The sequence below is a fragment of the Columba livia genome, chromosome 8 (genome assembly GCF_036013475.1).
Source record: "Columba livia isolate bColLiv1 breed racing homer chromosome 8, bColLiv1.pat.W.v2, whole genome shotgun sequence".
In the NCBI taxonomy this organism is placed as follows: Eukaryota; Metazoa; Chordata; class Aves; order Columbiformes; family Columbidae; genus Columba; species Columba livia.
Window position 1 is genome coordinate 24,847,988 of NC_088609.1, and position 19,781 is coordinate 24,867,768.

General features: G+C 39.6%; 1 protein-coding gene across 4 annotated transcripts in view; it reads left to right on the forward strand.

Annotated features, from left to right (window-relative positions):
• The window catches only part of TGFBR3 (transforming growth factor beta receptor 3), a 116,154-nt gene that overhangs the window by 81,248 nt on the left and 15,125 nt on the right, over positions 1-19,781 (forward strand). For 3 of the 4 annotated variants that reach the window (XM_065072617.1, XM_021292495.2, XM_021292497.2), the window contains exons 6-14: positions 3,802-3,970; positions 5,434-5,581; positions 10,242-10,431; positions 11,633-11,958; positions 12,401-12,550; positions 14,352-14,483; positions 14,744-14,911; positions 17,545-17,844; positions 18,661-18,781. In XM_065072617.1, coding sequence (XP_064928689.1) covers positions 3,802-3,970; positions 5,434-5,581; positions 10,242-10,431; positions 11,633-11,958; positions 12,401-12,550; positions 14,352-14,483; positions 14,744-14,911; positions 17,545-17,844; positions 18,661-18,781 — 1,704 coding nt within the window. The remainder of the gene's footprint in view (positions 1-3,801; positions 3,971-5,433; positions 5,582-10,241; positions 10,432-11,632; positions 11,959-12,400; positions 12,551-14,351; positions 14,484-14,743; positions 14,912-17,544; positions 17,845-18,660; positions 18,782-19,781) is intronic. The other variant, XM_065072618.1, reaches the window with a different exon arrangement.

The window sequence follows — 19,781 nt, forward strand, 5'->3', positions numbered from 1 at the left end:
TTGGCAGGCAACCAAAATATATGGTTTCTAAGAAGGCTCCTACAAACTAGCTCAGTTGTAACCATTTTTTATTTAAATTCCTGGCAGAAGAATGATCGTGGCTGTATGTGTGGGAGTAATGCATGTGTTCAGGGCTGGGGAGAGGGTCGGTTCTTGAACTGCAGCTGTCGAGCAAGGAGTTCTATGGAAACCATGTGGGACGTGGAGCTGGTCTGCTGCTCTGCAGAGTGAATGATGGAATCACTGGATTCCACAAACCACAGCGTATGCTAATGGACATTTCAGGGTTTTTCATACAAAACTCACACTCCTCAAGTGCTTTAGACAGGCACCCTCAGCTGCCGGTCTGTGAATCACAGCTAGTGATACTCATTGTCTATAGGTGGTCATACGAAGTAGTTTCTTGCTGTGTGACCAATACAGAATTTAATGGCAGTATTCATGTAGTTGTGTACATTTCAGCTTCGCTCAAGTTAGAAAAGTCTGAAACTGGAAGATACAACTTTTTAGAAGTGGAGGCTGTAGCTGAACACAGCAAACAGAAACTGCCAGCTGGAGGACAAAAAAATCCAAAGAAGGGTGATCTTTCATAGAATAAACTGCTTCTGATGCAACGGGTCTTTGAAATCACTTCTGAAGCTGCAAATGAAAGGCTGCTGAGCAAACCAGCAAACTGGGTCAGGGCCAAGTACATCTGAATCCTGTCAATTTAGAGAGAGCTGCTGATCAAATAGTGCAGGGATTCTGAGCACAGTGAGAATTTGAAGGGGCCAGAATGAGGGTTTGGAGGAAGGGGGCACAAGAAGTGGTGTTCTTGTTCTTGCTTTGATTTGTGCAATGAAGGAGATGGCAAAGTGATTGCCATGATAATTGCTATCAGATTGTAGAAAGTGGGACTGCTCATGGTGAAAGTTATGTCAGCAGAAATCAGTTTGATTCCTCATGCTTCAATGAGATATGATTGTACAAGTCAGGAAGACATATTAGTTAGCTATGTGTTACTTAACACATCCAGTACTGCCAGTGTAAATCCAGGGCAGATGTGCTAGCAATGAGGGAGCCTAATTTCAGTACATTTCTTAGTTAAATAAGAATAAAAAAATAGTCAACTCTAACAATAACTAAACTGGAAAATGTACTGTCTGTTTACAGACAGTAAGACTGTGCTCCTGTCCTGGCAGAAGATGAAGCTTCAGTCCTGACTCTGAATTTTTGCCTGTACACACTAGTGCCGTATCCTGCACAGCGGACTTGCTTGGTTTAATCCTTGCAGGTGATTGCATTGTGTCAGGCTTTAGCTGTGTGTCCTGCCAAGAGCTTCTGCCCTCCCTGAAGAGACCTCTGCAGCCCCTTCTCTGCTCCCGTTCATACCCTGCCGATAAATGTCAGTCAAGGTTCTGATCTCTGTTGTGCTAAGGGCTAGTAAACTGCAAAATACACCCGAAAAAGCCCCGCCATCAGAGTGGCTGTGGAAAGTCACAAACACTTTGCTTATCCTGAGCTCAGCTTTGAAATGCCAGCTTTGCTTTGGTGGGATTTTCAGTGCTACACAAAACTGCTGCTGCCCAGGGCATCTGTCTTGAAGAGTGACACCTGATTAAAACAGTGCTCATTTTCACAAAAAACTCATGATTTTAAGCTGGGATACTCAACTTTTACCCAATTTAGCCAAGAATCTGCAGATGACACCTAATTTGTGCAGGATAGAGCGGGCTGTGTCTCTCCTCATCTGTAAAACAGAGGTGCTGCCCACAGGCACGACAGGTCCCGGTGTGTGATCTGCAGTCCCCGTCCCTGCAGCCCCGCTCGGGCCCAGCAGGGAGGCGGCCACTGAACTGTGCGGATTAGAGAGGCACAGGGTCCGTAAATTGACTGTTTGCTGGCTGGTGTAGTACGGTTTTTAATTGATTGCAGAGACCTACAGTTCCTTTCCAAAGTAAGGAGATAGCCCTGAAACTAAAAAAGTATAATAAGCAAAGGAAGATGAAATGGATGCCCTTTTCTGTTCCACCCCAGATCTTAGTAACTAGTACGGACGAGAGTGAATACATTTTGGTGGAGAAGTAGATACGTACATCAAATAGCCAGTGACAGAGTTAAAATTCGCCGCAGAGGAAAGCGTGCTGTGGAGCAGAGGCCCAGGCTGGGGAGCCTGAGTGCTGGTGGCAGCAAGAGCAGCGGTTCTAGGGAGCTCCAGAGGCTTTTAATGGACATGCCAGGAGCAGGAACCAAGTTCTTTGCCATGGCAAACAATAGCACGTGTGGTAATGATCCACAAACCACTCAGAGGCTGTTATTTTATGGCTTGAATTGTGTTCTGTGGCAGCTGAGAAGCAAATACCTAGTATCTCTGCATGTGTATATACAAATTCAATCTCCGACTGTTTGGGATCATTTTCCATTCTGTGCTGTTGTGGGAGGAGCTGGCAAAGCTGCAGCTGCATTCAAGGCTGATCTGGCAGGGCACGTACCAGATGTTAGAGGAACACTTTGCTTGCAGAGTATGAATAGTTATGGTCTCATACAGCTTTCATAGATTCTGTAGGGAAGGCAGCAAGGTTACTATTCAAAGACTACTTTGTGTAAGATCGGAAGAAGAAACTCCCCTAATTGTTTCTGCAGTGGCCGGGGTCACAGGCGTCCCTGCAAAGCTGTGTACCACACAGAAATGTGCTTCAGGGGTTACATTTCAGCTCTCATTTCGGGAGCAAGTGCTAACAGTGGTCTCAGCTCAGCTTTTAAGAGTTCGTCCATATGCATTATATTTGCTTTTTCTAAATTTCTTTTTTCTGTCTTGCTACTGACCTTGGTAGGAAAGCCTTCTTTGTAAAGCAAAGGTCAAAGAGCCAACCATTTGGAATTATATTCTTACAGGACTTTGTGTCTTTAAACAAGATACTTACTCCTTTTGTGTATTATGTATTATGTACATATAATTCATATGTAAAGCTATGTCAGAGAAAGAAAGTATATTTTTCAATGGAAATACTGCTTCTTGGGGTACAGTAATGTAGGCTGTACATGAGAACTTCATACCAAGTGACTATTTTTTATGTTTTGCATTGTACACTAGCTAATCCTTGGCAGTTAAAACCAAAGGAGAGAATGAATATCTACTGTAGAATTTCTTCATTTCAGTTATGGGTATTATGGTCAGATTTCCTTAATATCAACAACTGATTTCATCCTTTTCTTGCTGTATTCAATTCTCCATGCACAAGAGATCTGCAGTATTTCTAGTCAGCACTTACTCTGACTGCATAATATATAGGAAATTATATTGAGTAAGGAAATGGAAAATACTTTCTGTGATCTTCTAAATATGTGAAGTTTATAATAGCAAGAATAAAAGATGTTCTAAAGGGAGCTGGTATAGATCACAAAAGTTTTCTATGAGTTAATTTCAAAAGAAAGAATTTTTGTAAAGGTGCAAGGAATAAACCAAGTATGTTTTATTTATTTTGAAAAATGCGCACATATTTTGCTTCAGTATTGTTTTCAGATTTCTCTTTGTAGGGATTTTCTCCCAGTAAATACTAAAATCTGTAAATAGAAACTGTTCAGTTTAAAAGTATTAATAGATATTTTACATCAGAGATATGCTGTGTTGTTGCAACAGTGATCTCCCTTTCAATATTATGTTGATTTGTCATAAGTGCTTACCATAGATAACAGATACACCTTTTAGTCCAAAGACCTATATAGTAAAAGATAGTGCTGCATTGAAGTAGTCGTAGTACATAGATCCTTGTAAGCTCATATCTGTGTGTAAAGGTGCTTTCTTTTTCTTTCTCTCTCCAGATCAAGTTTTTCCTCCTTCATGCAACATAGAAAAGAATTTTCTCTCTTTAAATTACCTTGCGGGATACCTACAACCAAAAACAGCAGAGGGGTGCCTTATGTCTAACTTAATCCAAGAAAGAGAAGTTCATATCATTGAACTTATCACCCCAAATTCCAATCCATACAGGTAAAGTAGTGTCTAAATAGATTAAATCTTTGAAATCAGAGCTAAAGGTTTCACCTCTCTGTTGAAAATCACTGGAAGGAGCCTTGAGGAAATCATGGAGATAGAGGTGGGAGGAGGGGTCTTTGCAATAAGGGTAGTTATCTCATTGCAAGGTGGCGAACCCAGAGCCTGAGAATATTCTGGCCTAGCAACACTGGGAGAGTAAAAAGGTGCTGAGGGGTGTGATGGTAGTGGAGCAGGTGAGCCCAAATGGTCTGCCCCTGTGTGGCACGGGTTTCAGCCCCATCCTGAACAGAGCTGTTCTTCAGCATCAGCATTGTTCTGTGTCCCTTGCGGTGTTATGCAATAACGGCCCTGTCTCCAAGCCCTCTGGGCTTTTGGCTTTGGCTGATAGTGCAGTAGGAATTTGTTTTTCAGATGGTACACTGCAAAATGTTTGAATGTTTTGTTTTTAAAAGTAAAAAAGTAATAATTTTAATAAGTTAAATTCCTCTTGCTTTGTTCTTAGTTTTATGTATTGTCCATAGCTATCTGTACAAGGTTTGTGTCCACAAAGAAGCACACAGAGCTGGGCATGTGTAAAACTGCAGGAGGTGAAATGAAGGTCCCAAGCTATACCAGGTCTCAGTGCAGAATATTAGTTGACACCTGTTACTTGGAGATGAGCATGTTCTTGTGACATATGGCCCCATGAGATGATCTGGAAGTAAAGATTTTTTGTCAAATTAGTGTTTTGGACGATTAGATCTTATTGATGCGTACAAACCCATTTGCTCTACTTATTTTACTGAGGTCTTGAAAATCTGGATAGTGTTCGTCTATTTTCCAGCAAGCAGTAGGCTGGACATCTGTTTTCTTTTCTTTTTAAACTAAGTGTATATCCAGAAGTATTGGAAACTGAATACATGGCTTAATTCCTCAACACACGCAAGATCCTAAGCAAAGTAATTTCCACAATTTAACTGCCTAGGCAGACACACTCCCCAATATAGTATTTGTTATTTTTTTTCTTTTTCCCTTGGTATTAACATGCTTAATTTGTCTTTTTGCTTTTTTTTAAGGTATTATTTTGAGCTTTAATGCAGTTAAAGCCAGAGGGAACTGAAACAGCTATATTTAGGCTCTGTAGTAGTGAAATAAGAAAACAGTATTTATTTTATAAAGCAAACTGCTAGTCATATAACTAATTTGCTCTAAGTAATAGCTGAAATGAGTAGCACACTTCTAGTAAACGAGAGGCAAAAGTATTATTTGTCTTAAAAGTATCTGTTGCTATTGTTATGCAAAATGATTTAAGCGTATGTGGAATAACAATCTGTTTTGCACATGTTGTGTTGCCTGGGATAATCTCCAGCATTTTAATCAGCTGGCCAGACAGTGGAAACATGATGGATTGGAAGAAGGTTGATAGCTGAAAATTTCTGGCATTCTGGTCTAACTTTCTCTCTGTTTTCCACATACAGTGCTTTCCAGGTGGATATAATCGTTGACATTAAACCATCTCAACCAGGCGCCAAACTTGTCAGAGATGTCGTACTTATCCTCAAGTGTAAAAAGTCTGTCAATTGGGTTATCAAGTCGCATGATGTCCAGGGAAAGCTGGAAGTGATTGTAAGTTAAGGCACCTTTATTTTTTGAGAAAGATCATACTGCAACAGTATAAAGTCCATTTAAATGTGATATAGTGCTAGACTATGTTGATTCCTGAATCCAACCATATTGATTTCTGAATAAATCTTTTTCTCTCTTAGCTACTTTTTAAATTATTACAGTATTTTAAGGATTAAATAGAGAAACTATGTATTTTTTTCTCATTAACTTTTAATACGTGGGCTGTTAAACTGACCAGCGCATCACAGAAGCCAGGTGGTTAGCGCAAAAATTTAGGGTCTGTGTCTTTTCGATTTCTGTTGAAGTACCATAAACACAGAGCTGGATGTTCATCTCCTTTTTGCTGTTACTTTGGTGAGTGGATCTACAGGGCCATCTCAGAAGTTGGAAAGATGCCTGTGAGTGCGGAATGGGTAATCCCAGATACACACCACGCACCCACGGCCCTTTAGAAGTGGAAACTTTTTTACTCCTTCCACTTGTGTTTGTGGTAGTCTCTAGCCCTCTTCCCTGCCAGTGCTTCTTCCCCCACCAAGTGTTTGGTCAAATTGACCTCACCTCTCCTCAAACTGCAGATAAGAAGTTTAAAAAAACTAAACCCAGGATCTATAAAGATAAACTTCTGAAACTACAGGATGTTTCAAAAAGACCAATTTCAAAGATACAGTGATTTCAAATTGGGCCCATCTTTTTGAAACACCCCGTATACTTACACATAATTGGAGTTTCTGATTCAGGATGGTTTTTGTGGCTCAGCACCATTTCTACTTAGAAAATGTGTTTTCTCTTGCTCTGAAATAAAAAAATAAATAAAATTGGACTGAACTTGCAGCCTGTAAATGTGTGGCCTATTTCTGTCTTAAGTGATCAGTTGGGAGCACATTGTTGATTTGAGATGAATATTTGCTCAGTACCACCAAGTGGCCTCCTGATTAAAAGTTTTACAGTAACTCAGATACATTTACAAACTCCAGCTATCTGTATTTATAAGAATTTTACTTTGCTTAGTAGCTTTCTCCTTTTAATGTGTGCCAGGGCAATTCTGACAGGATCCAAAAGCTGCCTGATCTAAATCTTCTAAGAGGACAGATTGGTAGGCAGGATTTTGTGCTAGATTTTGAGAATCAAGGAAATGAAGATAAATACATTGTGGTGTTGCTCAGAAAATTGAATGGAAAAATAATCTAGGCTGGAGGATGAGATTCCCTTTTGATCCCTGACACGTCTTTATCTTACGGACAGGAAAGGACGTTCTGATCATTCTGTAGGTTCTAAATAATCAGCCCTTAAAAGAGAAGGGTCAAGGTTAGTTGCCTATGAAGAAGGGCAAAAAGCAATGCTTAACTTGGAAGTTTTCTTCTGGGTTATTACGTGAAATTCACCACTGTATATTTGGGCCTGTATGGATCTACTTTCACAGGATAGAGGATTGTGCATTATTTCACTTCATGCTTGGAGATAGCCAAAGTACCATGTTTAATATCCATGAAGATATTCATGGATGGTGACTTTTCAGGAAGAGGAATTCTAGAGCATTTAAAAATGTCTAAAGTGCTGCACTTGAGTGCAGAACAGCAAAGCTGCTATTCTTTTTAAAGTTCCTTGTTAATTATTGCAAGTATAAGTAAAAAGTATAAGTGAAAATTCTTTCTGTGATGAGTGGCAAAAGGTAACATTTTATTTAGATTAACAAAAAGAGAAAGTATTGCTATATATGGAAATGTCAGTATATAAAAGACTTTGCATATTTATGTTAGGATTTGTGAGTGACTGTTTGCTAAACTGCATTATTTATATAGGTGCTTCATTTTCTGAATGTGTGTTTGCTCTCCTTTATTTAGAGGGGGGTGTGGGAGGGAACTGCACACCCCCATGTCACTAAAAGCCTGTACATCCAGCATTTAGGATCTGTTCATATCTCTATTAAGCTGAAGGCCTCTCCAAGCCCAAATTTAGACAATGCATAAAAAACATTACTAAACAATTAGGTAATGTTTCACAATGTTCTTTTATTAGTTGAAGCAGTTCCATGCACTTCAATTTTCCTAACTTCTTGCCCTCAGTACGAATCAGAATTGTCTTGAGGGGATTGGCAAACCGAGAGGCAAAGGTTAGTTCTAAGCTGCCTCAAACCCCAGCCTGGGAGTTATTAAGGTCTAAGTTCATAGGCAAAAAATGAAAAAAGACTTTTTAGGTCATCTAGCTCATCTCCCAGTTTGCTGTGTTCTTGAAACTCTGAAAGAGGGTGGACACAAAACCAAGTAAAATGGAAACAGTTCAGGTAAAGTAATTGCACTTAATATACATGCAATGCTTTGCTCCCAGGCTGAGTTTAACTCCAGTCTGTAGTCTGTCCTTGCATCAACCCCCAGTGCTGTGCTGGGTGTCTCTGTACTCGTGGTCTGTCTGCTGTTCATGTTGCTTCCTTTGGGTTCCGTGTCCTTTTGCAAAGCACAGTGGACAAAGAAGTGAAATCTCAGCAAGAAAGTGTTTCAAGGAATACAGAGTGACAGAGGTGAAATGCACAGAACAAACCTGTGAGGGTTTCTAAAGCTTGGAGGGGCTATCCTGTACACAAGAACAGCTGCCCACCAGGTTCTGAAGAGGTGTGTCTCTGTTCCAAGCAGGTCAGTAGGTGACTCTCCCTGCCTGGTGCTGGCAGGGCAGGCAAGCGAAGGAAGGCACGTCTGTGCCTGCAAGGCTTTGTGCTCGGTTTTGTTGTGTTGAGGTGATGCAGGACTGGACATTTACAGGCTCAGCATGGAGTGGGGAGCTAGAAACAAGCCCTGGAAATGGTCAGGTGCCAGCTAGGACAGTAAAATCCTGAGGTAATATTTGCTCTGCTGTCTCCTTGTGACAAAAAAAACCCAAAACAACAGGAAAGCGAAGAGGGAGATCCGGCAAAGTTGGGGTAGCGTAATAATTCCAGCCAGTCAAAGCTGTGCGGCGATATGAAAATGTGTGATAATTCATGGCCAAATTTGTATCTGTTGAAGAATAAAAGATTATTTGATCCAAAACATTAGTAAGGCACCAAAATTAGGATACCGATTCCTTCCTTTATTGTTTCTTATCTTCAGTAGCCTTTGCTGGTCAGTGGTAACTGTACTGCTAACAGTATCCTCAAACCAGGCACTCTGCACCTAAAATTCCTTCAGCTGCCATTGTGAAGCTGTGAGTGTTTAAAGAATGCAGAACTGGGTCATTATGAAGAAATGAGGGAAGGAGTTAAAGGTAAAAACTCTGCCATTGCACCTGGGCTCTGTGATGCTGGGTAGTGGGTCCATATGACCACTGTCTAAAAGCTATCTGAGGAAAAGGGGTCAGTGCAGTCAATCTTTGATGTTCTAGAGTGAAAAAGAATTAGGATTTGTTCACATTGAGGGAAACTAATGGAGAGTAAAAAAAAAAATGCAGCCTATATCATGGAGAAGGTGTGGAAATGAGTTTGTCTTTTGTGTAGCATTCAATAGTATCATCTGCATGTAGAAAATGCAATTCAGTCACATTGCAGAAATAGCTGAAAAGTGGGTGGTTGTGCCTCCCCTGCTGTATGTTCAGCTTGTTCTGTAGTTGTGGATGTGATTGTTATAGTGATAATAGTAATGTTGTGAATGCAAAAATAAATACATATGTATTTACCTTTGTGTGAATACGTTTAAGATGCCCAGCACTTAGAAGCAAGTTAAAGTGTAATACCAGTGAATATTTTCCAACTGCCCTTCTAACAGCTGGAGGTGCTTGTTATGTTCCTTTAACTTGCACGTTTGGACAAGAAAACTTGATGTTTTGCAAAACATTTACAGTAAAACAAAAGCTAACTGACTGTGTGACACATCTGTGTTCAGTGGCCAACTTTGACAAGCTGTTACTTCTAATAAGAAAACTAAGAAGTCAGCAAGTACATTTATGAGTTTGCTGTATCGATGTATTTGTGTAAAACTTAGACTGTTAATTAAATTTTACATTTTATGTGCAGAAAGTATATGTTGTCTTTTAAGTAGTTTGGCCTTGCATAAATGTGCATGCTCACACTTATTGCTCTATTAAGCATTTAATTCAGTCCTGTTTAACGTGCTCAGCATTTTGCAGGAGGCACACAGTATTTCTAGTATGAAGCTCACTCAGAGGCACAGACTCTCCTCAGTCAGCTGACTCTAAAGCGTTAGCTGGTATCTGCTCTGCTTCATGAGCATGCTGTGTTTTGCCTTTTTCAGTAATGCACATTTGAACAAAGGTTTTCCCATGTGTAGCTTAAGTAACGCTCTAATCAAAGAAATGAAGGGGGCATTTGAAAAATCAGTTGTCGTCTTGAGTTTACCTCACCTTAGAAGTCATTTCAACTCAGCTTTGAAGAAAATACGACATTATACAAATGCTGTAAATACATCTTTGTCTCATTTAGGGATTAACAGTTTCTGACTACCTTGATTTATTGTACTCCAGGCAGAGCCTGGGAGGAAGGGGGGGTTGGTTTCTCCATGTCTACAGCAGTTCTATGCCTGAGGTGGCAGAGCCTGGTTTATGTCCCAGGTGTTTTCAGTTTACTCTTATTTAATAGAGTAAAATTGAGTAAAAAAACATGATCCGTTAGTGTCACTATTCCATTTGAAGTATCCTTAAATGGCAAATAATGAACAAAGTTTTCCTTTGTTTGCAGACATCAAATAGTGTTGGTTTTGGAAAGGAAACAGAACGATCCATGACTATGAGTAAATCAGTAAGACCTGATATTCCCTCATCATATGAGAGTTTGATCAAGTGGGCTTATGAGCATAACTATAGACCTGTTACTTCCTACACAAAAGCCCCTGTTGCTAACAGATTTCATCTGCAACTTGAAGATACAGGTGAGCTTGAAGATGGGCTTTTAACATATAGAAATAATCTGTCTTGTATTTCTGGGAATGTGATGATTTGGAAGGTACCTTCTCAGTTTTGAAGCTTTGTTGTTGGGCGTTGCCCTGCTTCCACTGCTCATCATCAAGAATGCTGGTCATATCTAGGAATGCTGGTTAAAAAAAATATGTGGCTTTTTAATGAGAAAAGTCCAGGCAAATTGTCTTCTTTCCTGAAATGTTAGTGGAATTAGTGGTTATAGATTATCCAACTCACAAGCTGTTATAGTTGACCATGCTCAGCATTCACTGGAATGGGCTTCAGCAGCTGCATTGTTGTTTTAGTGAATAAATCCAGCTTTGGGTGGTTGGGTTTTTTTGTTTTGGTTTGCATTTCTGTTTGTTTGTTTTGTTTTCAGAAGTATGAGCAGAGTATTTACTTTAGGCAATTAAGCAATTTTTTTAAATTCTTTACAGACAAAACTGGTTTACCAAAGAAGTCTGGGCAAATAGTATAAATACAACCATTTAAAAAAAAATCGTTATTTGACCAAGTGATTGTGGATGCAAAGATATCCGCATCCGTTAAAGCTAGTGGAGTTGCATCTGCTTTTTCACTGATTCTGAATTTCAACCACTAATAATATTGTTTAGCTGTTTTGATAAAGCTTACATTCACATTAATTTTATCAATTGTACTCTCATAGGTCACAGATAATGTGTCTTGGGCCACGTTTGAGATTTCTGTCCTTAGCAGTTGTGTGTATAGGCCAGGAGATAGTGTTCTCATTTACTCCATATAAAGTTATCTTTCATTGAACTTCACTCTGGTTATATAAGTAGTTCCACCACAGTGGAGTGAGTGAATTTGTCATGGGGCAGGTAATGGAAGAAGTTTATTTCCTGAATGTGATGTTTCTTTTACCTTTTTCATTGCCTTTTAAATATAATAGGCCCACTCCTCAAGGTTTGTTTTCAGCTTAGTGAGGTAGATTTCTAGGAGGGACTAAATATACCACTATTACATGCCCCAGTAACAGCTAAACCCTTAGTGGAGGAATTGTGGCTAGGTATCTGAAAAATACAAAGATGCTGCTTTGGATGTCCTTCAAGAGCTTCCTTTCTGGATAATATTATTTTTATATTAAAATTATGAGTTCTGGATACTTTTAGGAAAAAATATCTAATAACTTTATGTTCTTTTTTCTTCCAGAAGAGATGAATGATGAAGAAGACCATTCCCTTCCTCCGGAGCTGACAGAACTGCTGGGTGTTAACCCACTGCCTGCCCCAAAGAATCCTGCGTTAAGTGATGGCCTGGCTTTTCCTTTTCACATTAACAGAGGAAGGCATGACACAGTGGGAGAAGGAATCTTCCCATCCAGGGATTCAGTGGATACGTTAATAAATCATGACTTCGGGCATTCCCTCTCAAAACATAAAGAACCTGAAGAGGTTCAGGGCAGTGCTGATGTGGCCCTGTCAATAAAGTGCGATGACAAAGTCATGACAGTAGCTGTAGAAAAAGACTCTCTGCAGGTTGGTGTGATCTCTTATTCTCAAATTTGGGCAGGCTTTTTTGGGCAGACCATTTAATTTGTATTTCGATCAAAAAAGCAAACATTCTAAGATCTACAGCCATCACCACCCAATGTCTTTGCCATCTACCGACAGGTTGCTTGTGTCCGTTTGCATTGTGGAAAAGAGCCGATACAAACAGCATTTTTAGCTCATTTCAGACCAGACAGAGTCAGCATTATTGATCAGCAGCTTAATAATGAACCTGTTGTTTTCTTTGTTCCATGTTACATTTATTCCATGTCTGTCATGTATAGCAGCATTTTGAGAGTGACCTTCCCTGGATGTCAGTACAATGAGCTCCACTTGCTCCTGTCAGCAGCCATGAGCAGTATTCTGAGCTGCACTTTAAGCAAGAGCCCACAATTGTGTTTCAGCCACTTACAAAGTGCCTTTGTTTCAGGCCAGCGGCTACACAAGGACAGAACTCTCGCTGCTGGATCACTCTTGCAAAGCCAAGATGAATGGTACCCATTTCATTTTGGAGTCTTTGCTGAACAAGTGCGGGACTCGGACAGCATATGTCTTGAACAAGATTGTTTATTTTAACTCTGTGAGTATATTACAAAGAGGATCCACCTTCTGCACTGCGCATCATATTGGTACAAGGAAGCTATTATGGTTTGCTTTAGTCTTAGCAAAATGGAGTCATCCTGATCTTTTCCTGTCCAGCTCAAACCTAGTTGCAGCTACAGTCCCTGTATTCAAGGAAGTACAAAGGCTGTACATTCAGTGTGCTCCTGTGGCCAAATAGTATCCCAAAGGAAAAGGAGGAGTTGGAGTTAAATACTTTCTCAAAACTGCATGGCTGCACTTTGGGGGTGATCTGTACCAGCCTCAGAGAAACTGTACCAGCTTTCCATATGCAGCTTTGATGTACCCTTACATAAGCAGTACTACAGAGCTGTAAGGAGGAACAGGAATGAAGTTTTGTGGTTGCACAAAGCAATACCATTTAATTCACATGCCAAATTATTTTAAATGAAACTTTTTCTTTCAACATTGTGTGTGAAAAAGGCTTTGAAAATACGAGGAAAAGACATCTGTGTCTACATCATCGCTCTTATAATTTGGATTTGTATTTTCTATCAGTTGATGTATGTGATGAAGGGACTCTTGAATACTTGTATATGAATGATGATGCTAAAGAGCCCAGTTGAGTTCCAAGCAACTGCTGCCAGACTGGCTCAGCTTATGAGCTTGAGTACAGTGCAGCTAATCAGGGTTGGGAAGTAATGACACGTTTCTATGTACTGGAAAGCTCAGCCAGAGAAGTAACCTTGGCAAATGATGGAAAGCCTGTGGTCCAACCCAAACACAGCTGAGGCAATCTGATCTGACCTTGCCTGGTTAAAACTGTTCTATACTGGCAAGTCTGTAGCACCTAACTTTAGAAATGGTCCCAAACCAAGTCTATGGATAGAAACATCTTCGAACTACAGAACAGCATGTGTCTGGAGCTAAATACTGTAATTGTTGTTATATTCTATTGTGGCCCAAACTAACATGGATATTTGCCTCCCCTTCTTTCTCCATTGTGTCTTTTAATAGTCTTGTCTACTCATTTAAACACCAAATCATGTATGGTATCTTTCAGAATTTGGGACCATTTTTCCTAAAAAATAATCACCATGCAGTGGAGTCTCAAAGAATGTAGATGTCACTCCTTAGCAGTTGTTCTATGTCCAAAAAACCAAAGATGAAGTGCTGGAAGGGAGGGGACTAGCTGGGGAGCCGCAGGGCATACAGGAGCATAGTGCAGATTATTGGAAAACAAAACCAGGAATTTTCGGGTGAAGAAATGGAGAAGTGTGTAAAGGAGGAAAAAGAAAGGGGAGAGGAAATTCACTAGAAACTCAGAGGAAAAACAAGTGGAAGAGGAAGAAAGGGACACTGTGGTTTTGGGTGTACAACTCTGAAAAATATACACAAATGACAGAAGAGGAAATCCTTTAATAACCCTAAAACTTTCAGTAATTTTCCGTGAGTGCGTTACAAAAAACTGCAAGTCGCAAAAAATCACTTTCGAAAGCCATTTCTTTTTTCATTGTTGTTTATAGAAATACCAGAAATGGAATGGGAATGCCAGGCTGCTCATTCAGACACCAGCACTCAGGCTGGTGTCTTTTCTGGCTCTGAGTTCTGGAAAAAAATTAAGGGGCATTCTCTAAACATAATCTACACATCTTACATGCTCAGCACAAGGCTGTTTAAGATGTACTTTCACCATCTGCTTAGCTGGTGCACTTCTTTTGGCCTGTGCATTGTTCTGAAGGGAGAAGAAAATTATAAGCATGAAGTGGGAGTGCTCAGTTATCACCTAATTTTATGCGTTTGCAATACCTTTTGTGCAGATTGTCATTCAACTGTCATCACCAGCTGAAAGCAGCGGCTTTGATGATGATGACATGGAATCAGGTGATAATGGATTTCCAGGGGACGCTGATGAGGGAGATGTTACTTTCTCAAGCTGGCCTGAAATAGCGGTATGTTACTCTTGGGTTTTCACCTGGCAATACAGGAATGCCTATTGTAATAGGTACTTCATATAAATTACATTAATTGTATAGCAATTAATTTGTATTTTAACACGTTTCTTCTCAGTTCTTTTTCTTGTGACTCACTTGAAGATTTGCCCTAAGTATCCGGAACATGGGTGGGCCTGTATTGTACACTTCAAATTTGTCCTTGTCCAGCTGCCACTCCTGCATCAGGATGTTATTGTTTTGTTTTGTTTTCATTTCAGTTTAATTGCACACTACACCAGCCAGAGGATGACAGAGGCATATCCTGGCCTCCTGAACCACACATCACCAATGTGACCTTCAACATGGAGCTGTACAAAACAGATCTGTTCCTTGCTCCCTCCCAAGGACTCTTCTCTGTTGCTGAGAACGGGCCAATATATGTAGAGGTAACAAACTGAAAAAGGTTTTCAAACTAATGGAAACATTTTGCAAGGCCATGTACCTGGGCCAGATCTGTTATTGTCAGTTGAAAGGTCTTGTTATGCAGTTGCTTTAGGCAGACAGGTGGATACTTTGGCTGCAGAGAGCAGAAGCTGTGGGGTACGAAGGAGGACAATGTTTAGGGTCAAAACCAAAGAATTCTTACAAATGGATGAACTACAAGGTGAATTGGTCATTCTTGCCCAATCTGCTTTTCTGTGCAGAACTTGAAGGTGGTCTCTGAGCTTTGGCTCTGAACTGGCATTTCCTGATGAAGACTTCAGGCTTCGTTTGATTGGGTAATATGGCTGAACCTCATCTGAAAGATGTAGACATACAAAAAATGACTACAAGTGTCTTTCTTCCAGACGCTAGTGTTCTTGAGTTACAAAGTTAATACAGGTTTTGATCTCTCTCCAATCCGTTTACAAACACCAATTACAATCCTTTGAATGCTGTCACACAAGAGATCTAACAGCTCCAGATAAACAAGGCCAGCAAAGTCAACACCCAGGTACCTTTGACTTTAGGTGCGTTTTGGACCTGGTAATATTTCCATGTATTTCAAACCAATACAGTCAGTGTTTCTAAAGATGGTCATGTGAACAGAATTTTGAATTTTTCAACTAGCAGTAGGCATTAATAAATGCAATATTAGCAATGAAGTAGTATCACCAGTTTATAGATTAGCAACTCATGAGCGGTGAGCTATGGGTTTATAAAACCAGGAAAAGGAGCAGATTGACAGATGTGCCATGTTTCTCTTGCCCAAGTTAGTTCCTCTGTGAGCCCATACTGCACATGATAAACACAGCGGCCCATTTGACATTGGCGCAGTTTCCTGCGTTTTTTCAATGTTTTGGGTCTCTTCCTCATTTTCTACCTGGTGAAAAGTACTTAAGACAGTTGAAGCAAAAAGAAGGTATGTCACACTCAGTTAAGAATATGTTTATAAAAGACACGTTATTTTTTTCATTTGGATAAAACCAGCTGCTTCATTCAGCAATCTGGGTTGAATCCCCCTGGCTTCAAGCCCTCTGGATTTGTCTGGTTCTGGAGCTGTTTATTCAGACAGATGTTCTGATTTCTTCATCACCTGTCCTGGCAGAAGCCTCTTTTTTTCCTGTTTCTTCTTGCACAGTGGAAAATCTGTATCAGTTTTGAACTTCTGTGCCTCCATTTTAGCTGTTACATTTTTGTTTCTGTTTTGCTTTTGTTATTAAAAAAATAATTTGGGTTTTTTTTTGTCTATAAATTGCTTAGGTCAGAAACTGTGAGAGCTCTTTATTTCCCTTTTTTCTTCTCTGCTAAAAATTTTGGGGATTTTGTATTTGAGTCTCTTGGCTTTTTTTTTCCTTTGTTCTCTAGTGTCATTTTCTTACCATATTTTTGTCTCACCTCCCTCCTGTCGTTCTCGTCTTTCCTTGAGATATCATCCATCGTTTTACTTACCCGATGGTGTTTCATGATATCGTAGTATGCCAGTCCTCCTTGCCATAATGTATCTTTTAACTAGGTTGCACCATCAGCTTTTTTACCTGTCAGTATCTGTAGCCTGACTTTCATTCATCACTATTTATTTCTGTTCTTTTTAGATTATCTTCTTTCTTGCTTAGATGCTTCAACACATCCCTTCATCTCTAATTTGATTGCTGCTCATATGAAGGAGAGGAAAAAAATGAGATGCCTTTATTCACTGCACAACTCGTAGCATCCAAAAATTTCTGAATAAATTGCAAGAAAATTTGGCATGCCGTTCTTTAAATTGGCATGCAGCACATATGGATTAAGTACACATTTAAGGCACATTTCTTCTAAGAGGGAAATTATTTCTTGTGGAACTGTTTTCGTCAGGCAGTGTTAATGGTTAGGCACAACACCTCTGTTGTTTATTAAGAGCGACATGCTTCATTTGTTACAAATTCCATTTAAATTCTTTTCCTAATTATTCTGTAGCACTTGTTATGCGCGTTTCAGTCCAACTGAACAACATCAGTGCCCTGGAAATTTGCAGTCTTAGTTATTCTTCATAAAAGAATATGAATGTCAGTGTTACAATGAACTGAAAGGATCATTTCACAAGAAATTATGGCTTTTTAGAGGCTCCCCCGCTCCCCCAGTCCAGGAATGCCACCCACATGTCAGACCGTGACCTCCCCTCTGCCTCTGCATTCCTCTCCTGGCTGGGGGTGGGTTTGCTGTTGTCTGTTGCTTTTGCTTTTTGTTCTTTTACACTAAAGTTTCAAACAGATACAAGGATGTGGAGTTAGTAATTGAGTTCCCTCAGCTCTGTTCGAGTCTGTGTGTCTGAGGGATACACGGCCACCTCGGGTGGCAGCCACAGCCATTAACGCCGTGTCTGATCTGCACCGAGTGTTTCATCTGCTATATTGGTGCGGGGTTATGCTATTGAACAGCTGCTGGTTTTGAAACCACAGATTTTCTGTCTCTGACAGTCCACCCTTAACATTTAGCCTTTGAGTAGTTCAGATTGGAAGTGGCACTGGAAAACTGCTTAAAAAATTGTTGAAAATGTTAATGAAATGTGAACTAAAAATGTCATTTCTGAGATCTTACTGTCTCTTTCTTTTTGATGCAGGTGTCTGTGACTAAAGCTGACAGATCCTTGGGCTTCGCCATTCAAACATGCTTTGTTTCCCCATTTTCAAATCCAGATAGAATGTCTGATTACACCATTATAGAAAACATTTGTCCTAAAGATGAATCTGTTAAATTCTACAGCATTGAGAAGGTGAACTTTCCAATACCACATGCACAGAAGGACAAAAAAAGGTTTAGCTTTGTATTTAAACCGATGTTCAACATCTCACTGCTCTTTCTTCACTGTGAATTGACTCTATGTACAAATAAAGACAAAGATACTCAAGGACTGCCAAAGGTCAGTAATTTATTAAAGTCCAACCTTTTGATTTAGGTGAAAATAAGATATATTTTCGTCTGAACTTTGAAGGGAATAAATGGCTTTCTGTGGAGTTGACGTAATGAACGTGGTATCTCTAGGATCAAGATTTTAATAGATAAGAGTTATGATGCTATGCATTTTCACTGCATAATTTACGGTTTCTGTTTAAATTGAATTAGGTGCTTGTGTGGGATAAATAGAAATTCCTTTTTATTACACAAGTGGTTCAGATTTATCTTTGCTATCCATATCCAAAGCACAAACAATGTTAGCTTTAATTTCCAAAGACATGCATAATATCAAATAATATTGTGATCTGATTGTTACAAAGGAGAGTTGCCACATTTTGCTTAAAACTAATGGAAATGGCTGTAAATTAGTTGTTAAAGAACATGTTCTAAGAATTTTGGGGTTTATACACGTTCTCCTTAAAGTGTCTTTTTTTTTAAATGATGATTTGTCATTGTTGATCAACACATATGTTGGTGGCTACAGTTTTGGCTACGAGATTTAAAAGAAAAATCAAAAATGAAATAATTATTACCGTTTAAGTTCGGTAGTAAGACTCTCATAAAGGTTAGAGGATCCTTGATGAAGGCAAAGGTTGCATCCTGAAACACAGCTGAGCATTACCTTTGCCAGTATGTTACACAGCCGTTGTTTGGAGGTTCTCCCCCTTTTTTTTTTGTAAATAATATAGGATAAAACTGATAATGAGGCAACTGTGCAGCTGGCACAGCTGTCCTGGCAGAGGTGGGGATCTGAGCTCACACGCTGTTTTTCTGCCCACAGTGCATTCCTCCTGATGAAGCTTGCACCTCTCTCAATGTGGACATGATCTTGGCCATGATGCACAACAAGAAAACCTTCACCAAGCCCCTTGTTGTAATAACACATGAAGGAAAACTGGAAGGTATGAAAATGAGCTTGAACTGTTCGAAAAAGCTGTATATATATATATATATATATATATATTACGTTGTGTAGCATACAGTCACTTGAAATGTGGGAGTATTCCAAGTATGTGACATTGTATAATCTAGTGGTGATACTGTGTTTGTAAAGTGTTATTTGTTTAGATGTTTCCCTGGCAGCAATCATCATGGCAGTTCACTGACATTTTTTAACTGTTCTTATTGATCTCTGGACATGTGGTTTTGCCAGGTGTTGAGAAAAGAATACTGCACTACACAACAACATGGGTTTTAGACGTATGAATGTAGCAGTAGCATTTCAAGCAACTTCTTGTTGCCCAAGAAGGCAGCGCTTGCTCCCTCTGGTATAATTTCTTTATTGTGCTTGCAAATATCTATTTAGGAATAACAACAATGAAATTACAAATTACTGAGGATGCTAAAGCCTGGTAAGTCTGTAAAGCAAAGGGGTGGCTACCAGAGAGAGACTCATTAGATTGTTAAACTATTAAGAGCAAAAGATGAGATACACAAAGGTGTTATGGGGCTTGTTTGATTATGTAATCTTCACGGAAAAAAATGTTTGAAGGTGTTGGAAAGGCTGAAGAGCATTATGAGATACTGGTGAACGGCATGATGAGACTGTACTCTCACTTAATAATATGCCCTGTGGTGGGAAATAAGAACTATTTTCACTGTTTCATCTAATCTTAAAGTTTTTTCTTAGTGGATCCCTCTGACAACCCCATCAGTCATGTTTTGATGCATTTGTAGAAGAAAATATATCTGCATTTTTTCTTTTTTATTAGCATGGGAGCTTAATTAGTGGCTTCACGTGCACATTGGAATCTTCCAATTGTGTCCAAAGGCTGTTTGAACTTTGGAATGGTTTTTGGGGAGCGTCAAAAGGATGGGGATCAGAAGTCCTTTAATCTCCATTATACAGTGCATGCTTCTTAGTCTTTGAATAAGTACCATGCAGCATTGTAAAGGGACATT